This window comes from Quercus robur, chromosome 6 (assembly GCF_932294415.1).
Source record: "Quercus robur chromosome 6, dhQueRobu3.1, whole genome shotgun sequence".
NCBI classification, from domain to species: Eukaryota; Viridiplantae; Streptophyta; class Magnoliopsida; order Fagales; family Fagaceae; genus Quercus; species Quercus robur.
Window position 1 is genome coordinate 43013670 of NC_065539.1, and position 19209 is coordinate 43032878.

The 19209-nt window shown below is 35.5% G+C and overlaps 2 protein-coding genes across 5 annotated transcripts; one reads left to right on the plus strand and one right to left on the minus strand.

Moving 5' to 3' along the window:
- The first annotated feature begins 2696 nt into the window (after positions 1-2696).
- Positions 2697-9225, plus strand: LOC126688874 (importin subunit alpha-4-like). 2 transcript variants are annotated; one of them, XM_050383766.1, is made up of 10 exons: positions 2697-3221; positions 4115-4211; positions 4573-4664; positions 4793-4924; positions 5020-5205; positions 5288-5451; positions 5804-5882; positions 7021-7149; positions 8243-8380; positions 8643-8952. In XM_050383766.1, the coding sequence occupies exons 1-10, from the start codon at positions 2991-2993 to the stop codon at positions 8667-8669; spliced, it is 1275 nt and encodes a 424-aa protein (XP_050239723.1). In that variant the 5' UTR covers positions 2697-2990; the 3' UTR covers positions 8670-8952. The 2 variants fall into 2 exon arrangements, with proteins under 2 accessions (XP_050239723.1, XP_050239722.1); XM_050383765.1 differs by having other exon boundaries at positions 2718-3221; positions 8243-8370; positions 8643-9225.
- Positions 9226-11446: 2221 nt separating this feature from the next.
- LOC126688875 (uncharacterized) lies at positions 11447-15600 on the minus strand. 3 transcript variants are annotated; one of them, XM_050383770.1, is made up of 3 exons: positions 14896-15412; positions 13202-13486; positions 11447-11907 (listed from the first exon to the last, which is right to left on the minus strand). In XM_050383770.1, exons 1-2 carry the CDS (start codon positions 15286-15288, stop codon positions 13247-13249), a joined length of 633 nt encoding a protein of 210 aa, XP_050239727.1. In that variant the 5' UTR covers positions 15289-15412; the 3' UTR covers positions 11447-11907; positions 13202-13246. The 3 variants fall into 3 exon arrangements, with proteins under 3 accessions (XP_050239727.1, XP_050239726.1, XP_050239725.1); XM_050383769.1 differs by lacking the exon at positions 11447-11907 and adding an exon at positions 15443-15600 and having other exon boundaries at positions 12930-13486; positions 14896-15332; XM_050383768.1 differs by lacking the exon at positions 11447-11907 and having other exon boundaries at positions 12930-13486.
- Positions 15601-19209: the final 3609 nt, after the last annotated feature.

Sequence of the window (19209 nt, forward strand, 5' to 3'; positions counted from 1 at the left end):
CTTTCCTTTATCTCCCAATGATGAGGCTTGTAAAGTAGATCACCTAAGTCATGTTTCCCTCCTCGGACTTGTTAGTGTCCTCGGACAAGGCCCAAGGTCCAATACATTATTTTGGGCCATAGTCCCCACAATAGATTTTGTGTTTCGTTGACAGAATTTTAAATACAATTTACCCTCTTTTGTTTCGATCATATCTCACTTTAGTCCATACAACTTTTTAATTGTTATATTTTAAACATTTAAAAACTTTATTAATATAAATTCATTAAAGGATCTTTGGATACTAAAAGTTTTATTTTTGTCCAAATTTATGGATGTAATATAACAGTTAAAAACTTGGAGAAGAAATTGTAGCCACAAGTTTCAAGTTCAATTGCCTTAATAAAAACTTCGATGTCCAAAACTCACAACAAAGGAAACATAAGGGACAATTTTACTCACTTTTAATACAAATTTATTCTCTTCTCCCTCCCCCTCCTCCAATTCAAAAAAGTGCAATAGTATTAAGATACGAAGAATTGTAGTTTTTTTTTTCACCATTAATGATGTGAAAATATCCAATATATGTATGGATGCTCTCAATAATGTTAAAGATTGATTGATGGTTGTTAGCCTATCTTTATCTTGCTTAGAGCATTCCCATTAAGGGTTTTAAATGCTAAAAGATGCTTTCTTTTAGCATTTTTGACCCAAAAGCTTGCTCCATCAAGAGTGGTAAGAGCTATAATTTTTGGCATTGGTGAACAGTGCGGTCTCATATTTGAGACCGCACTGTTCACCAATTGTAAAATTTATATTAATTTTTTATTCAAGTGGGGCCCACTTTCTTTTCTTCTTTGTCTCTGTCTTTCTCATTTCCCGTTTCTTCCCTCTCATCATTGCTCTGCTCTCTCTCTCCCTCTGCTCGACCGATGAGTGGGCTCCGCCGATGATTGTGCTCCGGCGATTGTGGGATGCCGATGGCTATGGTTCGGTGATTGTGGTCATGGATCATGGGTCCGATGGCTGTTCTCCGGTGGCGGCAATGGAGGTTTTTTTTTTTTTTTTTTTTTTTTTTTTTTTTTGTTCTGCGTGGTTCTTCTTGGGTCCAATTGGGCTCCGATTGTGCGACGGAGCTTGGAGGTCAACCATGGAGCACGGGTCGGAGCGTGGATCGAAGGAGTCGTGGTCCGATTTGGTTGATTTGGTTTGTGGGTTTTTTTTGGCTGTGGGTTGTGGTCTGATTTGGCCGTGGTTTGTGGGTTTTTTTCCTTTTTTTCTTGCTGTGGTTGGTGGTGATTTGGTCCGATTGCTGTTGATTTTTTTTTTGTCCAACGGTGGATGTGGATGTGGATGTGGTGGGGGTGGTGGGTGGATGTGGAGGTTTTTCTTCTTTTTTTTCTCTGCTGTTGTTTGTGGTTGCGGTGGATTTGGCTGGTGGCTGGTGGGCCGCGATGGTGGGTGGATGTGGTGGTTGTGGTATGCGTGGGTGGATGCGGTGGCCGGTGGTGCTGAGAATAATTGGGTTGAGAAAGAGAGAGACAGAGGAGAGAGAAGGAAAAATAAAAAATGATAAAGAAAGAATATTTAAATGGAATGATAAAAAAATAGAAGTTTTGATGGAAGTGGTGTTGTAAAGTGGTGTGTTATATGTTATAAAAATGGGTTTTGAAAGGGTAAATGCTAAATTTTTTGCAATCCTTGATAAGAATGCTCCTATAATGCAATGGAACCGTGCAAGTTGCTTTGTAATTGTACTTTTAATTGGATTATTAAAAGTGAGGTAAATGGAGTAACTCATACTCTAGTTCATCAAGTCAAACTCGTTAATAGGACTAGAAAGACTCAATTTCTTGCTTGGTTTAATGCAAGTATGACTTTATTATCCCAAAAAATGAAAAATGAAAAAAGAAAAAGTGAAAATTATCAATATGTCTTACTCTTGCACCAAGCTGGGCGAAAATGGCCAAATGGCCATCAAATCTAAACTATTTAGTTAGTAGACCGGTTTTGAAACTATATAGTTTATTAGCAATTCGAGTATAAGAGACTCGATTTTGATCTGAAAATCGAGTCTTTGAGACTCGATTTTCATCATATTTCGGCTGCTTAAAAATCGAGTCTTAAAGACTCGATTTATAAGCCTATATATAACTAAAATGAAATCAGATACAAAAGGAAAAAAAAAAAAAAAAAAAGACGACGAAGAAAAAACCCAGAAAAAATTAGATCCACCCAGGCCGCGGCGAACCTCAGGCCGCGCGAGCTTGGTGGCCTGGCTCGCGCGACTAGGCTCGCGCGCAGCCGGGGGTCGCGCGACCCAGGTCGCGCGAGACCTGGGGCTCGCGCGACGGCCTGGGTCGCGGCGGCCTGGCCGCGGCGTCGCGCGACCCAGGTCGCGCTGCCCAGGTCGTGCGGCCTCTGATCTGGTCTCCCTCTCTCTGATCTGATCTGACTCTTTCTCCCTCTGTGATCTGATCCGATCCGGTGAGATGAGGCTGCGCTTGAGACTCAAAGTTTAAAAAAAAAAAAAATTTTGTTTGTAAATCGAGTCTCTGAGACTCGAATTGCTAATAAACTATATAGTTTCAAAATGGGTCTATTAACTAAATAGTTAGATTTTGATGGCCATTTGGCCATTTTCGCCACCAAGCTGCGCTGACTTCAGTCTTCAGCCAACCCTCAACTGAACCAAGTCCTCCGAAGTCAACAAACTATCCATTTATAACCAAAGCAAAGATTGGTCCCAAAACAAAAGTACACATCTCCCAACAGATAAAAATTGCAAACCAAAGTACTAACCACTGATTCTCATTAATAAAAAAGAAAAAAAAAAGTGCCAAACCACTAATTGAGCATGGGGCGGCGAGAGAAATTATTGTTTTACTCTCTCTCTCTCTCTCTCACTACACGTTCTGATCTAACAATCACTTTATCACTCTCTTTTGGGACTTTCGTCGAACACATTGAAAGCACTTTGAGAAGAGAAAGACAGAGAGGGAGATAGAACGATGTCGCTTCGACCCAGTTCGCGGACGGAGGTGAGGAAGAAATCCTACAAGAGCGGTGTGGATGGGGACGAAGCTAGGAGGAGGAGAGAGGACAATTTGGTGGAGATCAGGAAGAGCAAGAGAGAAGATAGCCTTCTCAAGAAAAGAAGAGAAGGCCTTCTTCTTCTTCAATCTCAGCAAAGCAATGAAAGGGGAACCCCATCTGCCAGTGCTTCTGTGATCCAACAAAAGGTTTTCACTTTTTTTTTCGAGCTCTTTTTTCTTCATTCAGTGAATCAGTTATATTCTAAGTATGTACCATGTAGCTTTCATTCAGTTAGATTCTGTTTCTTTGTGCAAAATGGTTTTTATTTATTTTTTAATATAAATTCTGGGTTTTATTTTTTTACTTTCTGGGTTATTGGAAATTAAATGTTATATGAAATAGTAACTAATACAACTATTATCTAAGCTAATAGCCTAATACTGAGTTTTAATTATGTTTGAAACAAAAAGAAATTATCTTTCCATTTAAATAAAGTTACAAATAGAACAAAAATTCACAACATTCCCAAATTAACCTACCACTTCACACATGGGCCACCATGATCTGCAATTTAATTTTTTTCAATAGAATGTTAGAATTATGATTAATTGATTAAATCCAGCATTTTTTGAAAGTTTAAGGGGTGTTTGGTCTGTGTTTTCAAACCACCATTTTCAGTTTTTAAACAATTTTACATGTATTTCCAAGCATTTTTTTCACCTACACGTATTTTCACAAATTTTTTCAAATAACAATTTTCAATTTTTAAACACATGTACCATACCAAACGGGCCTAAACTTTTAGGACAATTGATAATTTATTATTAGCCCATGTGTAAGGTGGTAGCCTAATATGGAAATATTGCAAATTTTTGTTGTATCCCTATAACGGCTCGTTCCATTTTTATCATCACCAGAATGAGGTTTTAGTGGAAATGAAATTCTGTGCTGTTATTGTAAATTACATTTAACCTTTAACTTTTGGGGTCCGAGAATCTAATAAAATTGTAGAAGTTGTGTGCGCACTCGCTCACATGCGCATGAGCATGTGGTACAATGATATTTCACATAAAATTTTAGTCTAAAATGCTGATTGCAGTTGGAAAGTTTACCTGTGATGGTACAAGGAGTACAATCCAATGATCCAGCATCACAATTGGAAGCGACCACTCAATTCAGAAAGCTCTTATCCATTGGTGTGTATGCTTCTCTTCCAGTGCAATCTGCTTTTATAATATGATTTTACGCATGCATGTATGTATTAGCGGCAAAGCCAGGACTTGACTTTAAAGGGGGCAAAGTATATATCACACGCAATACAGATACACATACATTTTTACATGCCTATGTGTATAAATATAACACACTAAAATGAACAATAATTAATATATAGAAATTAAAAAGACTAGATGAATAAATACATAAACTAGTAAGTTAAAATTTCTCCTTACCTAGTTTCACTCTTGGTATGTATGTATGTATGTATGCTTTTCCCTTTAAATATTGGTTGGTCATTTGCTTGTTTAAGTTGAACAATTTCTTGGGATATTTGTGCAGAGCGCTGCCCTCCAATTGAGGAGGTGATCAAAGCGGGTGTTGTTCCACGATTTGTAGAGTTTCTTGATAGGCATGATCTGCCTCAATTGCAAGTATGGACTGTTGGTGCTTAATTTGATTTTTCCCTTCTTTTTTTTTTAGGGATTCAACTTGTATTTATTATGCAGAGAATTTTATTACCCAATATACCATCAGGTTTTGATTATTCATTCATCTTCAGTTTGAGGCAGCCTGGGCATTAACCAATATTGCATCTGGGACATCAGAGCATACTCAAGTTGTAATCAAGCATGGTGCTGTTCCCAAGTTTGTGCAACTTCTTGGTACTTCGAGTGATGATGCTAGAGAACAGGTTGGTTCTACTGTAGTTGCTTTTCATTGCTATTGTTTTAATTGTTGATTCATCTAAGAATTTTCCTGTTTCTGAGATTCAAATTTACTGAGCAGGCTGTCTGGGCTTTGGGTAATGTTGCTGGTGATTCACCAAGTTGTAGAGATCTTGTTCTAAGTCATGGTGCTCTTATGCCATTATTGGCACAGCTGAATGAGCATGCGAAACTATCTATGCTAAGAAATGCTACTTGGACTTTGTCTAACTTCTGCCGTGGCAAACCAGCTGCACCATTTGAGCAGGTAAAGAGATGGTTGTGAAGCTCTCTAGTTTGGCAGAGCTTATAACATAAATTTTGTAAGTATAATTGGGCTACTTGTTCAGGTTAAGCCTGCATTGCCAGCCCTTCGGCACCTCATCTTCTCAAGTGATGAAGAAGTCTTAACTGATGCTTGCTGGGCGCTCTCTTATCTTTCTGATGGCACAAACGACAAAATTCAGGCTGTGATTGAGGCAGGCGTTTGTCCAAGACTTGTGGAGCTTCTGGTGTAAGATGGCATTTACTTTATTAGAAATTCTGTTATCCCCCTCTCACTCTTCTTTTTCTAATTTATAAATGCTTTATCATATTTTTTATCAAAATATTTTTGTTTTATTAGTCAAAGTTATTGTCAATCAACCCTTTTTCTGGCTTCTCTTCAAGTGATTTTCAATTTTAATAATCTGAATCTGATATTTGATTTATGTAGACGTATGGGCCTAAATTGGGCTTAATTCAAATATGAAAAGGTGAACCTAAGAAGTTTGGTTTACAGCTTGCCTGTGTTATTGTTGCATGTTATACATTGTGGCGTCCATCAGTTTACAGTTGCTAACTCAGACAACCCCCCTCTCTTGCAGACATCCGCAACAAACAGTAATAATACCTGCTCTTCGGACTGTAGGCAACATTGTCACGGGTGATGATCCTCAGACTCAGGTGCTTATCGTACATGTTCAAGTGTTAGTGTCAAATTACAGATGAGGCAGTGGGTCAGAGGCTTGAAAAGAGTTACATAATTGGGGAAAGAGAATTGGTTGATGTGGTTTTCAGGAGAAATTATGGTAGAGATGATATGAGGGGGGGGGGGGATAGGATTTCTCAAATTTAGTCTCCAATGCTCCTTTAAATGTTGACTTTAATTTGTCTTTGTCTCTATCTGTTATGTTTGTGCACACACAAGTTTTAGTGGTGCATGCAAGTTTGAATGGTACCATTACACTTTTCTACCTTGGTGCCTCTGCCAACATCCCCTGTATTCAGCACAACTTTTCCATCACCATTGGCTTTATCAACCCAAAATCATCAATGTCAAATACTCAGATCAGCTCATGCTGTTGGCCCATCTATAAACACTATTAGCAATCCACCTCTGCCATGGGCCGTTGTGCTGTAATTCTGGCAGTGAAACCATGCTCACTGCCTGCATTTGCAATCAACACTAAAGAATCCTGGAACCATCTGTCACTCTTTCTGATGTGGAACTTCAAATGTAGTGTTTTAGACAGTGGGAAGAATTTGGCATTAATCCTAGATAAAAGAAGACTTTTTACTGGGGTTGAAGAAAGTTATAAAGTTCACGAACCTTCCTTGATTTTCAGAAATAGCCATGTCAAACCAAGGAGACCTAAAATGTTATCTATAGGGGTTTATTCTTGTTGTCCTTTATGTCAAGGTGTTCTTCACTATTGTAATGTTTTGGATAAAGTTTTTCAGATTTAGAGGAATCTCCTCCCATTATGTGACGATTCTTAAAACCATCCACGTGTTAAATCAGAGGACTCATTAGATTATTCAAACAAGTCACATGACTCATTGAATAGGTCATGTGACTAAAATTACTTGTAGATGGTCGTTTGAGTTACCACGTAGCAGGTTGGAGGAATTTCCCCCCAAACCAGTTTGAAGGTGTAATCTTTGCCCCAATATTTTCTTGCCTGCTTGGTTTTGAGAACTCTAGGTTTTGTTTGAAAATTAGTTGCATGAAGTGGTTTATATGTGGTATATTTTTCATCAGATTAGTGGTGTATTATTATTATGTTCATGATCAAGGGTGATTCATGAAGTTTTTTTACAGGTTGTAATCGACAATCAAGGGCTTCCTTTACTCTACCAACTACTAACACATAATTACAAGAAGAGCATCAAGAAAGAAGCTTGTTGGACTATTTCAAATATCACTGCTGGTAATAGAAGTCAAATACAGGTGAGATGCTCAGTTCTTGTGGGGTTTTTCCAATAAGTTTCCTAACCATTTGTATGCACAAGGCACTCATAACCAGCATGTTGCATTCCATTACTAATTGGCATTGTACAAAGTCCATGATGTGCTACTTATAGGCTGAAATGAATTGTTCTTCAAAATTTCATGAAAATCTTTAATTTGCTTCCTGTTCTAGAACCTTGTCATTTCAGATTATTATATTTGCTTACTGGCTCTGCCATAATTGCAGCATTTAATTCAGGACAAAAATTCTGTTGTGTCATAACTATTATGGTGGTGACAATTTATTTATGATACTCCTAAAATCAGTTTAGTTATTGAAAATCTGTGTGTTTGTTTCTGTCTAGTCATGAGACTAATGGTCCATTTGGATTGAAGGAGAGGGAGGGAGGGAGAGTAGAGTATAATTGGTCCAAAATTAGCCTATTTTCAGCCAATTCTACTTTATTCCCCTCCCTTCCCCTCAATCCAAATGGGCCCTAAGGACTTCAAGGAACTGTAGCCCTGAAATGATACTTCTTTATGCGCGGGGGGCCTTTTTTTTAATAACATGCTGAACCTTTACAAAGACCAGCCCTATGAACTTGCCTCTATTCAGTAAACCTACGGTGGGTAACTGACCCACTCGCCAAAACTAGTTGCTGAGTAATTCAAGGGCATTCACCCTAATATGTTAAGCAACCGATCCCACCTGCCACAACCCCCCTTTTTTTAATTGAAGAAAACCTATGGAACAAACACCGATTTATCTATAAGAAGTCCATCTTAAGGACAAGATCATGTTGTTTCAAATGAGGCCATCAAAAATGTACTGAGCTATGTCCAAGGTGTAGCCTAGTCATATCCCAATTATATTCAATCTTTAAAAATATTAATTTCTATATTTTAGTATCCTAGACAACTTAAAGATTTCCCATTACTTGGCAGTTCTTCCAATACTCTATTTTCAATCAAAATAATCCAATAGGTGGTCAAATTGTCCTCCTAGTCTCGTCTATCTTAAGACTTGAGATGGTAAACCTTTCCAAAGTGCAAAATGTTTCTAAAATGTCAATTCCTTCTCTCAATTGAACAGGTTATTATTGAGGCAAACATCATTGCTCCTCTTGTGAACTTGCTTCAACATGCTGAATTTGAGGTCAAGAAGGAGGCTGCATGGGCTATTTCAAATGCCACCTCTGGGGGTTCACGAGAACAGATTCAGTATGTTTGTGTATACCCTCTACTTTCCTCTGGCTTGCTTTTCTTTGTTATTCCCTTTAATAATAGTTATACTTTCATAATAGTGCTGAATATGTTTTTTTGATAAATATATTGAACTAACTGTTGCTAAACCTTGGGTAGAGACTCTATTTTTCCCCTCAATTCAATCCTTATCACTTCCATCTTCATTATTATATTGATGAGACCATTTTAATTGATAGAACTCTTCCTAATAGTTGTTTCAGCTGATTTCTACCATTACACCTCTGCAGATATTTGGTGAACCAAGGTTGTATTAAGCCACTCTGTGATCTTCTACTATGCCCTGACCCAAGAATTGTAACAGTGTGCCTCGAGGGGCTAGAGAACATTTTAAAGATTGGTGAGGCCGACAAAGAGTCAGGCAATAGTGTAGTTAATGTCTATGCAGAGATAATTGATGAATGTGATGGATTGGATAAATTAGAGAACCTACAAAGCCATGACAACAATGAGATATATGAGAAGGCTGTGAAGATTCTTGAGAGGTATTGGGTTGAGGAGGAAGAAGAAGAGCACAATGTCCAAGATGGTACCAACCAAGACTTCAATTTTCATACTAGGCACCCTAACCCTCCTCCTGGGGGCTTCAAATTTGGTTGAAAGCTGAAACTGTATTTGCCTTTGTTATTGAGATAAGATAACACGTGCTTTTGCATCTATCTGGGATATGTAGGGCTTTGAGGATCAGTTTTTAAGGTCTGACCCTTGGGTTCTATGGATGTAATATCAATTACTGTTGTAATCATTTAACTTGTGGGCTTGTGGCTTTGTTCCAATACGCCTTCTATCCCATAATAGCTAATTCGCCTCCAAGATTGGGTTATGTAGAGGACAGCAAATCCTCACTGGGGTGCACTAGCACAAATCGCTTATGGAAAAGAGCGAGTTTGTTTTAACTTTGGAGAACAGCCTAGAGAGGAACAACGTATAAAAAGTTGAGTAAAGCTAAGGTCAGAGCAAAAATCAACCATTAGATTTACCTGATATCAACCAGGAGTCATTAGTTATAAAAGGCAGAGATTATAGTGGGTCCAAGTTTGAGGAGAAAATCAAATTTACAGGTGTTTAAATTGTTGTGATGGTATTTTTATTGTAAAAAAGTTAATTGTTTAGGAGATTAAAACAAACTCTAAAAAGCTACCATATTTGATTAAAGAGAAAAAGTTAATGGATGGGCAAAGATTTAAGAAATATTTTTAAAAACTTTTTATGAAAAAAGAAACAAATAATTTTTTTTTAACAACTTTTTATATCATTTCCGCATCTTTCATGGAAATGATATTAAGGGACTGTTTGGATTTTCAGTTTCTATCACTCATAACTCTGTTTTTATCACTCATAACTCAAAATTGGTAGATCTCACAGTTGAGTAGTATGTTTGGATGTGTTTTCAGTTTTTATTTTCATCACTTAATTCTCTGATTTTTAAGTAATGAGTTATGGAAATTGAAAACACATTTTAAGTATTTTCAAGTTATCAAAACTTAGTTTCCGTGGCATTTTTGTAAATAAACACACATGACTGAGACCTACTAGTCTTGTCCAGTCACTTTCCTTCTCTCCCACTGGTCGCTCCCCTCTTTTTTTTATCTACTTTTCTTTCTTTTTCTCTCTTCTTTCTTTGTTCACTGCACTCCATTCAGTTCTTTCTTTGTTCTTTTTTTTTTTTTTTTTTTGGTTCTTCATCACAGAATATTTTTGGTCTTCGCTGCACTCTATGACCAGGTAAGGATGTCTTAGATCCATTAAAAAAAAAATCAAGAAACAAACTTTTCAAGCTTCAAGCTTCACCCTCTTTTTGAAACACTCTTTCTTTTTTATTTTCTTTCTATTTATTTGCTCAATTTTCTCTTTTTTCTTTGAGCTGAAAGTTTCTTCCTTTGTAATTGTTTGTGGATTTGGGGATTTGGTTGATTTAGGTTTGAGGGTTTGACAAATAGAATTTGGATTTGGATTTGGGGTTTCAAAATACAAACATAAATGGGTTTCAAAATACCCATTCCTTGAAAAAACATGAATGAGTTTCAAAATACCCATTACTTGTTTAGATTTTTTTTTTTTTTTTAGTTGTCCTGCTTTTGTATTTAGAACACCATGGACCATGGTGTTGAGTTATAGGTGTTCTTTTTTTTATTTTTTTATTTTTATTGTTTGGCTTTTTTTTCTTGTTTGGGATTTTTGAAATTTCGGTGGGAGGGTTTGGAAAATTTATAACGAAATCAACACAACTTTCTTTCATGGATGGGTTTACATGGTAGCAAAGGAAGGAAAGGAAGGAAGAAAATAATATCATAAAATCCAAAAATTTGAAGAACAGAGGTTTCGGGAGAAAGAGAAGAAGCATTGGGTGAGTTGAGTGATTCTTTATTTTACATTTTGATGGGTTTGGGTTTGTGTTTGGGGTGAGTAACAGGAGTGAAGAGGAAATGAGAAGTGAAGAAAATGGTGGGGAATGAGGGTTCTGCAGGTAGGCTAACAGAAGGCTCTGACCAAGTGCTCAGGTATGGATCCCACAAAAAGTAGAAATATTTAAGTAATGAGAAGCTGAAAATAGTGTGCCAAATGGTTGAAGTTTAGGAAATTAGGGTATTGTAATTGATAAGTAACAAAAATTAAGTGAGAAGTGATAAGTGATGGTTTTTTAAAAACCAAACAGCCCCTAAATATTTCTTAAAATTATCAATTAACAAATGCTCTAAAATAGTCTTGTTAACTAGATTTTAAATAGAGAAAATGCTAACAAATCTTCTTAGGAGATTGGTTAATAATTTATTTAAAAAAAGTTTTTATGAAAAAAGAAAAAAAAAAATTATTTTGATAATTTCTTTTATTTCCCATAAAAATAGTGTTAAAACTTTCTTAAAATGAATCGCTAACTAATGCCCTAAAGTCAACAAATTTGATTGGGATTGTGGTTGTTATGATTATGGTGTGACATAATAATGACAACCAAGCTTTAACTTTTAATCCCAAAATTTTAACGTCAATTATTATATATAATCCTCGGGATCTATAATTAAATTTGACAGTGAAATGACGAAAAAATAATCTGGACCGCGTATTATCAAAAAATAAAAAAACAAACTGGACCGTGACAATCGTATACTTGGTCATTCCAAACGAACCATACTCCACCCCCACCTAAATTGAAATTCGATCCATTGGTTTTGGACTATAAAAAGATTATGACCTGTGCCAAATTGGTCCTAATCTCAACCCATATTAATCGCGAACAGTATTGGGCTTAGGTGAGCTAAATATATGGTCTTAGGCAAATTCAGTGTGAACCTTGAGCCCAATGTTAGGCCCAGTGTTAGTTGAGCTGACGTGGAACTACGGAGTGTCATCAAATAGAAAAATTGTCTTCATCTTCTCTCCTCTTTTCATTCAGCTCAATGATACCATTTGTTTGCCAGTCTGGCAGTCTTTATCAATCAATCCTTGTGTCGTTCCTTCTGGATGCTATCATTTCGGTGACTCACACAGCAGCGCCATCTGTATCAGAAATTCAAATCCAGTCAGTAAATTCATTTTTGTATATCTAAGCCAAAATTTAATGCGTACAAAATGCAATAAAGTCAATACAGCAGCAGAAAAAGAATGCAATAAAGGCAGATGGGAATTATTGTCGATGGACAAAATCACCCTCCAAATTTGTGCATTAACGGCCCCTTGTTGTGGGCCTGGGGCTCTGGTATGATAAGGACAAGATGGTAAAACCAACTCTCACACAACTGCCCTGTATCGGGCAGTCTATAGAGATGTCCAAATGACCAAGGGCACATCCAATCCAAGGGACCCACTACCTTTACCTAGAGTCCCATATTTTTCTCTTTCGTGTTGAACCTCTGCCACATACCAATTAACAATGCGTTTACCCTTCAAAGTTAACCAAAAAATGATTTCTCTCTCTCTCTCTCTCTCTCTTTATTTGGGTAAAATTGTTTTCGGTTGTCTATTTAAGGACATTACCATTACTACCCTTCTGGAAGTGCCACCTCACCCAAAAACACGTCGCATAAAATTATTGGTTATAGAAAGTGGTTTTGGATTTGCCGTTTGATCAAATCAAAGACTGGCCTGATAAAAACGTAAAAATGTGCTATTCGCCTATTCCTAAAATTTATAAATTAAAAAAAAAAAAAAAAAAAAAGCTATGCAGATTTGCACCCAACCAAACCACGGGGCAGAGAATACGATGGTACTACAAATAGGAGCATTTCTTCCATGCTTATTTCTCTGCACCCATTTGAGCATATCACTTAGATCTATGTTCTATGCAATACTTGTAAACACTGCACCATCCATCCAAAAAAAGATCAAGTATAAACGAGCAGGTAGGAATTGTGTCCTCCAATCATTCTCCATGATAGAACTCATGAACTCATCAAATTCAAACCATTGCCAAACAGCAACGAACGGATCATAATTGAAGGAAAATAAATAAATAAATCACATATTCAATATTAGATCCACCAACCATTCAACAATTCAGAAAAGCTAGAGCACATGGACACTAAAAGAACCTCGCAATCAACCTAATAGATAAAAGTGTTCCAAAGTCTACAATCTTATCTAAATTCATAAAGTTACAGATATCCTAAACCAGATCTTTGAAATAGTTCTTAAAAAGTCCCACATAACTAGGCATAACCAGAGAGACTGTGACCCTAATACTGCTACCATGATAATACAGGAACTAAAAAAAAAACAAAAACCATGAACCATTGTATCCTTCTTTTCTACAAAGAGGAGATGGATTTTTAGAGAGAGAGAAATAGAGATTGACCTATTTTTTCAATGGTCAGTCCTCAAACCAAGCAGAGGCCCAACCCTATCGCTTGGATGGTCTCTCGTCATCCTCTCCACCATCATCATCGTCATCCGAATCATCTTTGTCTGACCTCTTCCTCTTTGCCGGAACATCAACCTTCCCACCATCTTCGTCTTCATCCTCCTCATCGATTTCTTCCTCCTCGCCGCCACCATTCTCCTCTGGCTCAAAATCACTAGCATCTTCCTCATCCTCGGCACGGGCTACTGGCCTGACAAGGTACTCGGTTCCCAGATCCTCCTATTGATTAGTTCATAAATGTCATGGAAAGTTTACACATAAGAAGTCAGAACATAGGAAATATAAACCAAGAACTGAACAAAAGGGAAAGACAGAAAACATCATATCAGAGCAGAAGTGAATAGCAACACAAACCAACTAACATACAAACAGACAACTGAGGAAAATTACATTAAGGTTCTGAAATTTCTTCAACAAACTACCCAGTACAGTGCGTGGTTTTCTTTTTAATGGGTTCTTCAGAGATGTGAGATTTTTAAGGTCAAAGATTCTTATTCCCTTCAACCAAGTCAATAAAGTATGGACTGTGTTTCTTCAAGAAGAAAACTTCCAGATCCAACAGCTAAAAGAAAATTTCATATGAAAAATACGTGGCTTGCACAAGGGCCAAAGAGATATATGAGGAAATTTAAACTAGATGCAACAAAAACAACAAAATTGAACTCTATAGCACAGAATAAACAATTAAAATTAGCAAAATATACTAGAACATGAAGATCAAATCTGAGGCCAAAATAATAATAATAATAATAATGAGCTACTCAGTTCAAGTTGAGACAGAACAAATTGTCAAATTAAAAATAAAAAAAAATAAAAACAGAGAGCACAAAACAGTAAACATTTAACTCATAATAACACATAATAAAATCTAGTTATTAAAAACAAAAACAAACTAGTAAATAGTAATGAATTTACAACATATAGACAGTAAAGGCTTCAGATCTGCAGATCTGAACACAAAGCAAGGTGATAACATTAATTTTGAATCACTTCAAAAATAGAGCATATAAATATGGTATACAGAAAGATCTAGTATCATATATTCGTAGACAGAAAAATCTCTTTTTTCATTAAATTTAAAATATTTACATAAAAATATATAAAAATATTAAAGGATTGAAGGCCAAAATAGATCTCACAGAACAAATTGGATATCCACAAAAATAAAAAATATAAGCTCTCTAAAAAGTAGAATAATTGTTTTAAAAACTTTTTGAAATAACAGATAAAAATAAAAAACAGATCTGAGAACTACTTTTACACAGATCTAGGCTATAATATTATACAGAATTTTTTTTTTTAATTACAAAAAAACATATATATCATTTAATTCAAAAAGTCTAGTATCATAGTCATTAAAAACAAAAAATAATAAAAACAAAAAGACTTCTTTTACCATTAAATTTAAAATATCCACACATAACATAGATCTCAACGAAAAATTTGAAAATCCATAAAAGAAAAAAAAAATTTTAAATTATCTTTTTAAATTTAAAAAAAAAATAGCAGATGAAAAAACAAACAGATCTGAACTACTTTTAAACACACACAGAGAAATTCATCTATAATATTAAGTAGAAAAAATTTTAAATTAAAAAAAAAAAATTAACGAAAAATAAATTTATTACCTCTTCACCTTCATCATCGTCTCCTTCAGCATCATCGTCGTCGTCATCATCATCATCATCGCCTTCACCATCGTCGTCGTCGTCGTCATCACCGTCTTCATCGTCATCATCCTCATCGTCATCCTCTTCGTCATCTACAGAGTGCACCGGAGGACCACCGGAGGAAGGCAAAACTTCCTGCACATCATCATCGTCGTCGTCGTCATCATCTTCATCTCCATCGTCATCGTCATCGTCTTCATCTCCATCATCATCCTCATCATCTTCTTCACCGTCCTCTTCCTCATCACCAAGCTCTACCTCATCATCGTCTTCAAGGCCTTGCTTTTCTTCATACAAAACCTTAACCGTCTTTTCCTCCTCGAATTCTATCTCCTCCTCCATGAGTTTCATCTTACGAAAAGCTTAGTTTTCTCGAGAAAATTGTTGGAAATTTTCTAGGGAAAGATAAAAAGAGAAAATTAAATAAGAAATCAAAATTCAGAAAATTGGAAAAATACAGGGAGGGAAAAGATAGAGAGAAAGAGAGTTTCTTCGTTTGTTCTACCAGTAGCTCTGTAAGTGTGATCTGAGCCGTTGAGACGGGAATTCACGCGGATCGATGACGTGGCGTGAGATCGGACGGTCCTGGTGAGAGAATTTGTACTTTTTAATATTTTTGGGTGTTGATAGGATGGTTGCGGCGCTCCATTATCGTTTCTTTAGTCAGGTGCTACTCACGTGTGGCCCAAAAAGGTATCTAGGGTTAGGGTTTTTTATTTTTCTTTTTTTCTTTTCTGGAATATTCTACTAATACCTACCCTAGCCTAATGGGTCAATGTAATTACAGTCTTGACCTTTATATTTGGGCCTGATACTGTCCAATGCTCGCTGAAACACTCAAATACCTCTCTCTCTCTCTCTCTCTCTCTCTCTCTCATGTATACGGTTTTTACAAATGGATAAAACTTAAATTTTCCAAATAAATTCAACCATATGGTTACATTAAATAGTAAACTATATGATTGAATTTAATTGTCCTTTAAAAGATTTCAAAATGTTTTTATTGTATTCAACCACATAATTATTCAATTAAAAAAGCTAAAGTATAATACTTAGAAACTGTGTCTAAGTTTTGTCGTTCACACATAAATGGTCACATTTGGACAATGTTAACTTAGGATCTAAAATATATAACTATTCTTCTCAAATATTGAAAAAATCACATATATATATATATATATATATATATATGATGAGGTATGAAACCAATAGGTTGTACACTTCAAACTCAATGGTGGATCAACAACTTGAAAAAGAAGAAAAAACTATCGAAAGTGACTAGGGTGGAATCGGCCAAGAACCCTAACAATTAAGTCAATATTTCTCTCAAAAACTTAAGTATGATAAGTGGATGAATAGTTGTGCCTACCTTGGTTTGGTGAGGCTTGGTCCCTTTTATAGGGAGTTTAGTGGATCTACTTGTTAGGTGTCACTTTAATAATGGAAAATGTTGTGTGGACTTAGTGGAGAGAATGAAGCGAATTTCAAAAAATTCACCCCATGTTTCGGAATAGTAGATTGTAGTATAATTGTTACTTGGTTTGTAGAAAATACCTTAAAATCTCTTAAGTGTTCATCTGTTATCTATAGGTATTTTCCTTTGGACAACCTATAACTCACTTAAACGACTTAACTTCATCTTGGGATTGTTTGCACTTCTCTGGATGATAACCTTTTCCTTCTTGGACGAACATGGAGGACTCTAATAGATGATGCAGACTTTTTAGCTACCCATCAATATATATATGTGTTTATTTTTTTGGAGGGGGGTGGGTGGGGTTGGTGGAAAAAAGAGGATATGTGTGATGAATACTTTGCCATATAATTATGTTTTTTTTGGAGAATTTAATGGCTCTACTAGACTTCTATGAGCTTATATTTGGACAAAGCAACAAGTAGATCTAGCTCCCTTTTTTTTTTTTTTTTTTTTTTTCGTTAGAGCATTCCCATCAAACATCTTAAAATTTTTAGCATTTAGCATCTAAAACACCAACTTTATAATATATAACATATCACTTTATAATATCCCTTACATCAAAATTTCTATTTTTTTTTTTAACACTTCATTTAAATATTCTTTCTTTATCATTTTTTATTCTCCCTCTCTGTTTGTCTATCTCTCCTTTGTCCCAGCACATCCACCCACCATCACCGCCACCAGCCAGATCCACCGTAACCACAAGTAACAGCAGAGGAAAAAAAAAAAAAAAAAAAAAAAACTCAACATCCACCCACCACATCTTGGACACGTCTATTTGTACAGTTGTTTACCTTGAGCAAAGCCAAAATCTTGGACACGTCTTCACCCATCAATCTCTTCTTCAAGTTGAAGACATCACAGTATCTGATTCCGAATCCAAACCCCAAACCGTCTGTGCTATTTCAGTCTCGAAATAACGTAGTCCTTATTTGCGTTTCTTGAGGATTTTCGAAACGCGGAGGTAGAGCTTGTGGCGTCTGTCTTCAGAGAGTTTCGATTCGCGGTGTTGCTCCTCTGACATCATCTCATAGAGAGTTTGAGATTGAGATTGAGAGTAATAGTGAGTCGAAGGTGTTGGTTGTGGTGGTGGTGGTGGTGGTAATGGTGGAGAAGAGGAAGGAGGGTAAACCTTAGGAAAGGAATTTGTGGTTTGTGGTAGAGGTGGAGGTGGTAGTCTAGAAGGTGAAAACAAGAGCGTATGGTGGTTTGAGAAGGAGAAAGAGAAAGAGAAAGGAAAGCAGTGGAGAAGAAAGGCACGACACAAGAGTGAGTGAGAGAGAGAAAAAGAAAAAGAAAATTAAAAAACTCTTGCATCTTGCTATAGTAAGGTGTCAAAGATGAGATTTCACTGTAGTTCAATGCTAAAATTTTTAGGATTTAGCATATTGATGTAGGTGTATTTTTATCATTTGAGGTGCTAAAAATGCTAAAAAAAAATGGCATTTAGCATTTTTAGTACATTTAATAAGAATGCTCTTAGGGTATGAGAGGAACAAGTTTTGTTAGTTGATCTTTACAATCAAGTACATATTTTTACAGGACCAAGTCACTGTGGGGTTTAAGGCGAATATTTTAAGTGAGACATATTCTTATATTTTGAATATTAACAAATATTTATTTAACTTTTGTTATTTTTTAATTATTTAAAATATTTTTTTAGATGCAAAATTACGAATTAAAACAAATCAATCGTTGGATGACTATACACTTAAATAAACATTATCCATTGAGTGAAGCAACCAAATACTAAAAAATAGAAATTGAAAATTTTAATAAAATTATATATTTAATATCTCTAAATAAAATTTGAGTATAAATTTATTTATTAGTGAAAGATTAGAGTTCTTTTAGCATTTGTGTGTGGAAGATTAATGAATTCTAAACTCTAAAACTGAGAAAAACAAACGGTCATTATCACATTCAATGAAAAGATTTTTATTTTTTTTGGTTTTTCTTTGATTAAAAAAAAAACTGCTTTTTAATTATTGGTAAATATTTGGAACTTAATTAATACTTCTGTTGGTACAAAGATAACTCTATTGGTAAAAATTTGGGGGCCTTAGGCGATTTCCTAGTTGCCTCATGCCTTGAGCCAGCATTGTATTTCTACAAATGTTGACACTTAAAATTAAAAGCATGAATTTGGATTAGGTATATTTGAACTTTTTGTTTATTTATAATTTTTTAAATTCTAACTTTTTCTAAATCATAAAAGTTAGGTTTAAAAGCAATGGATGTACCAAGTGATTTCACCAAATTGCAGTAAAGGCTTAAAGGTCATGGCAAGTGACTTCACCAAATTGCAAAAACTTTTTAGATAGAAACAATAGTTTATCTGTTCCTAATAACTTTTTGGTCATATTATACTATAAAAATAGTGTTTTAAGAAATTGTGGATAGAGATTAGAGAATTTAGAAATTGTGGAAGATACAGAAGAATGCACGGAAAGAAAAAAAGAGTAAGAAAATAATCCAAAGGCACAGCTAAAGAATCTTTCATTCCCGAATACACTGCAAAATAGTGATAAAGCTTTTGCAATTCAATAGATAATGATAAGCCCTTTGAGTGATATTGATAAGATTTTAGATAAACACAGTGTAACAAAATGCAATTTGTATTTGAAACAATTTTGTATATCAGTGATTATAAATAAAATTATAGAACCCATAAGACCTTCCGTATATGGAACATGTGATACATGTATTTTATTGTTTAACTAATAAGAATATTTATTTTCCTAAAGTTCATTTCATCTCCATTTGCGCTAGAGATTTTGTCAAAGGTTGCAGCT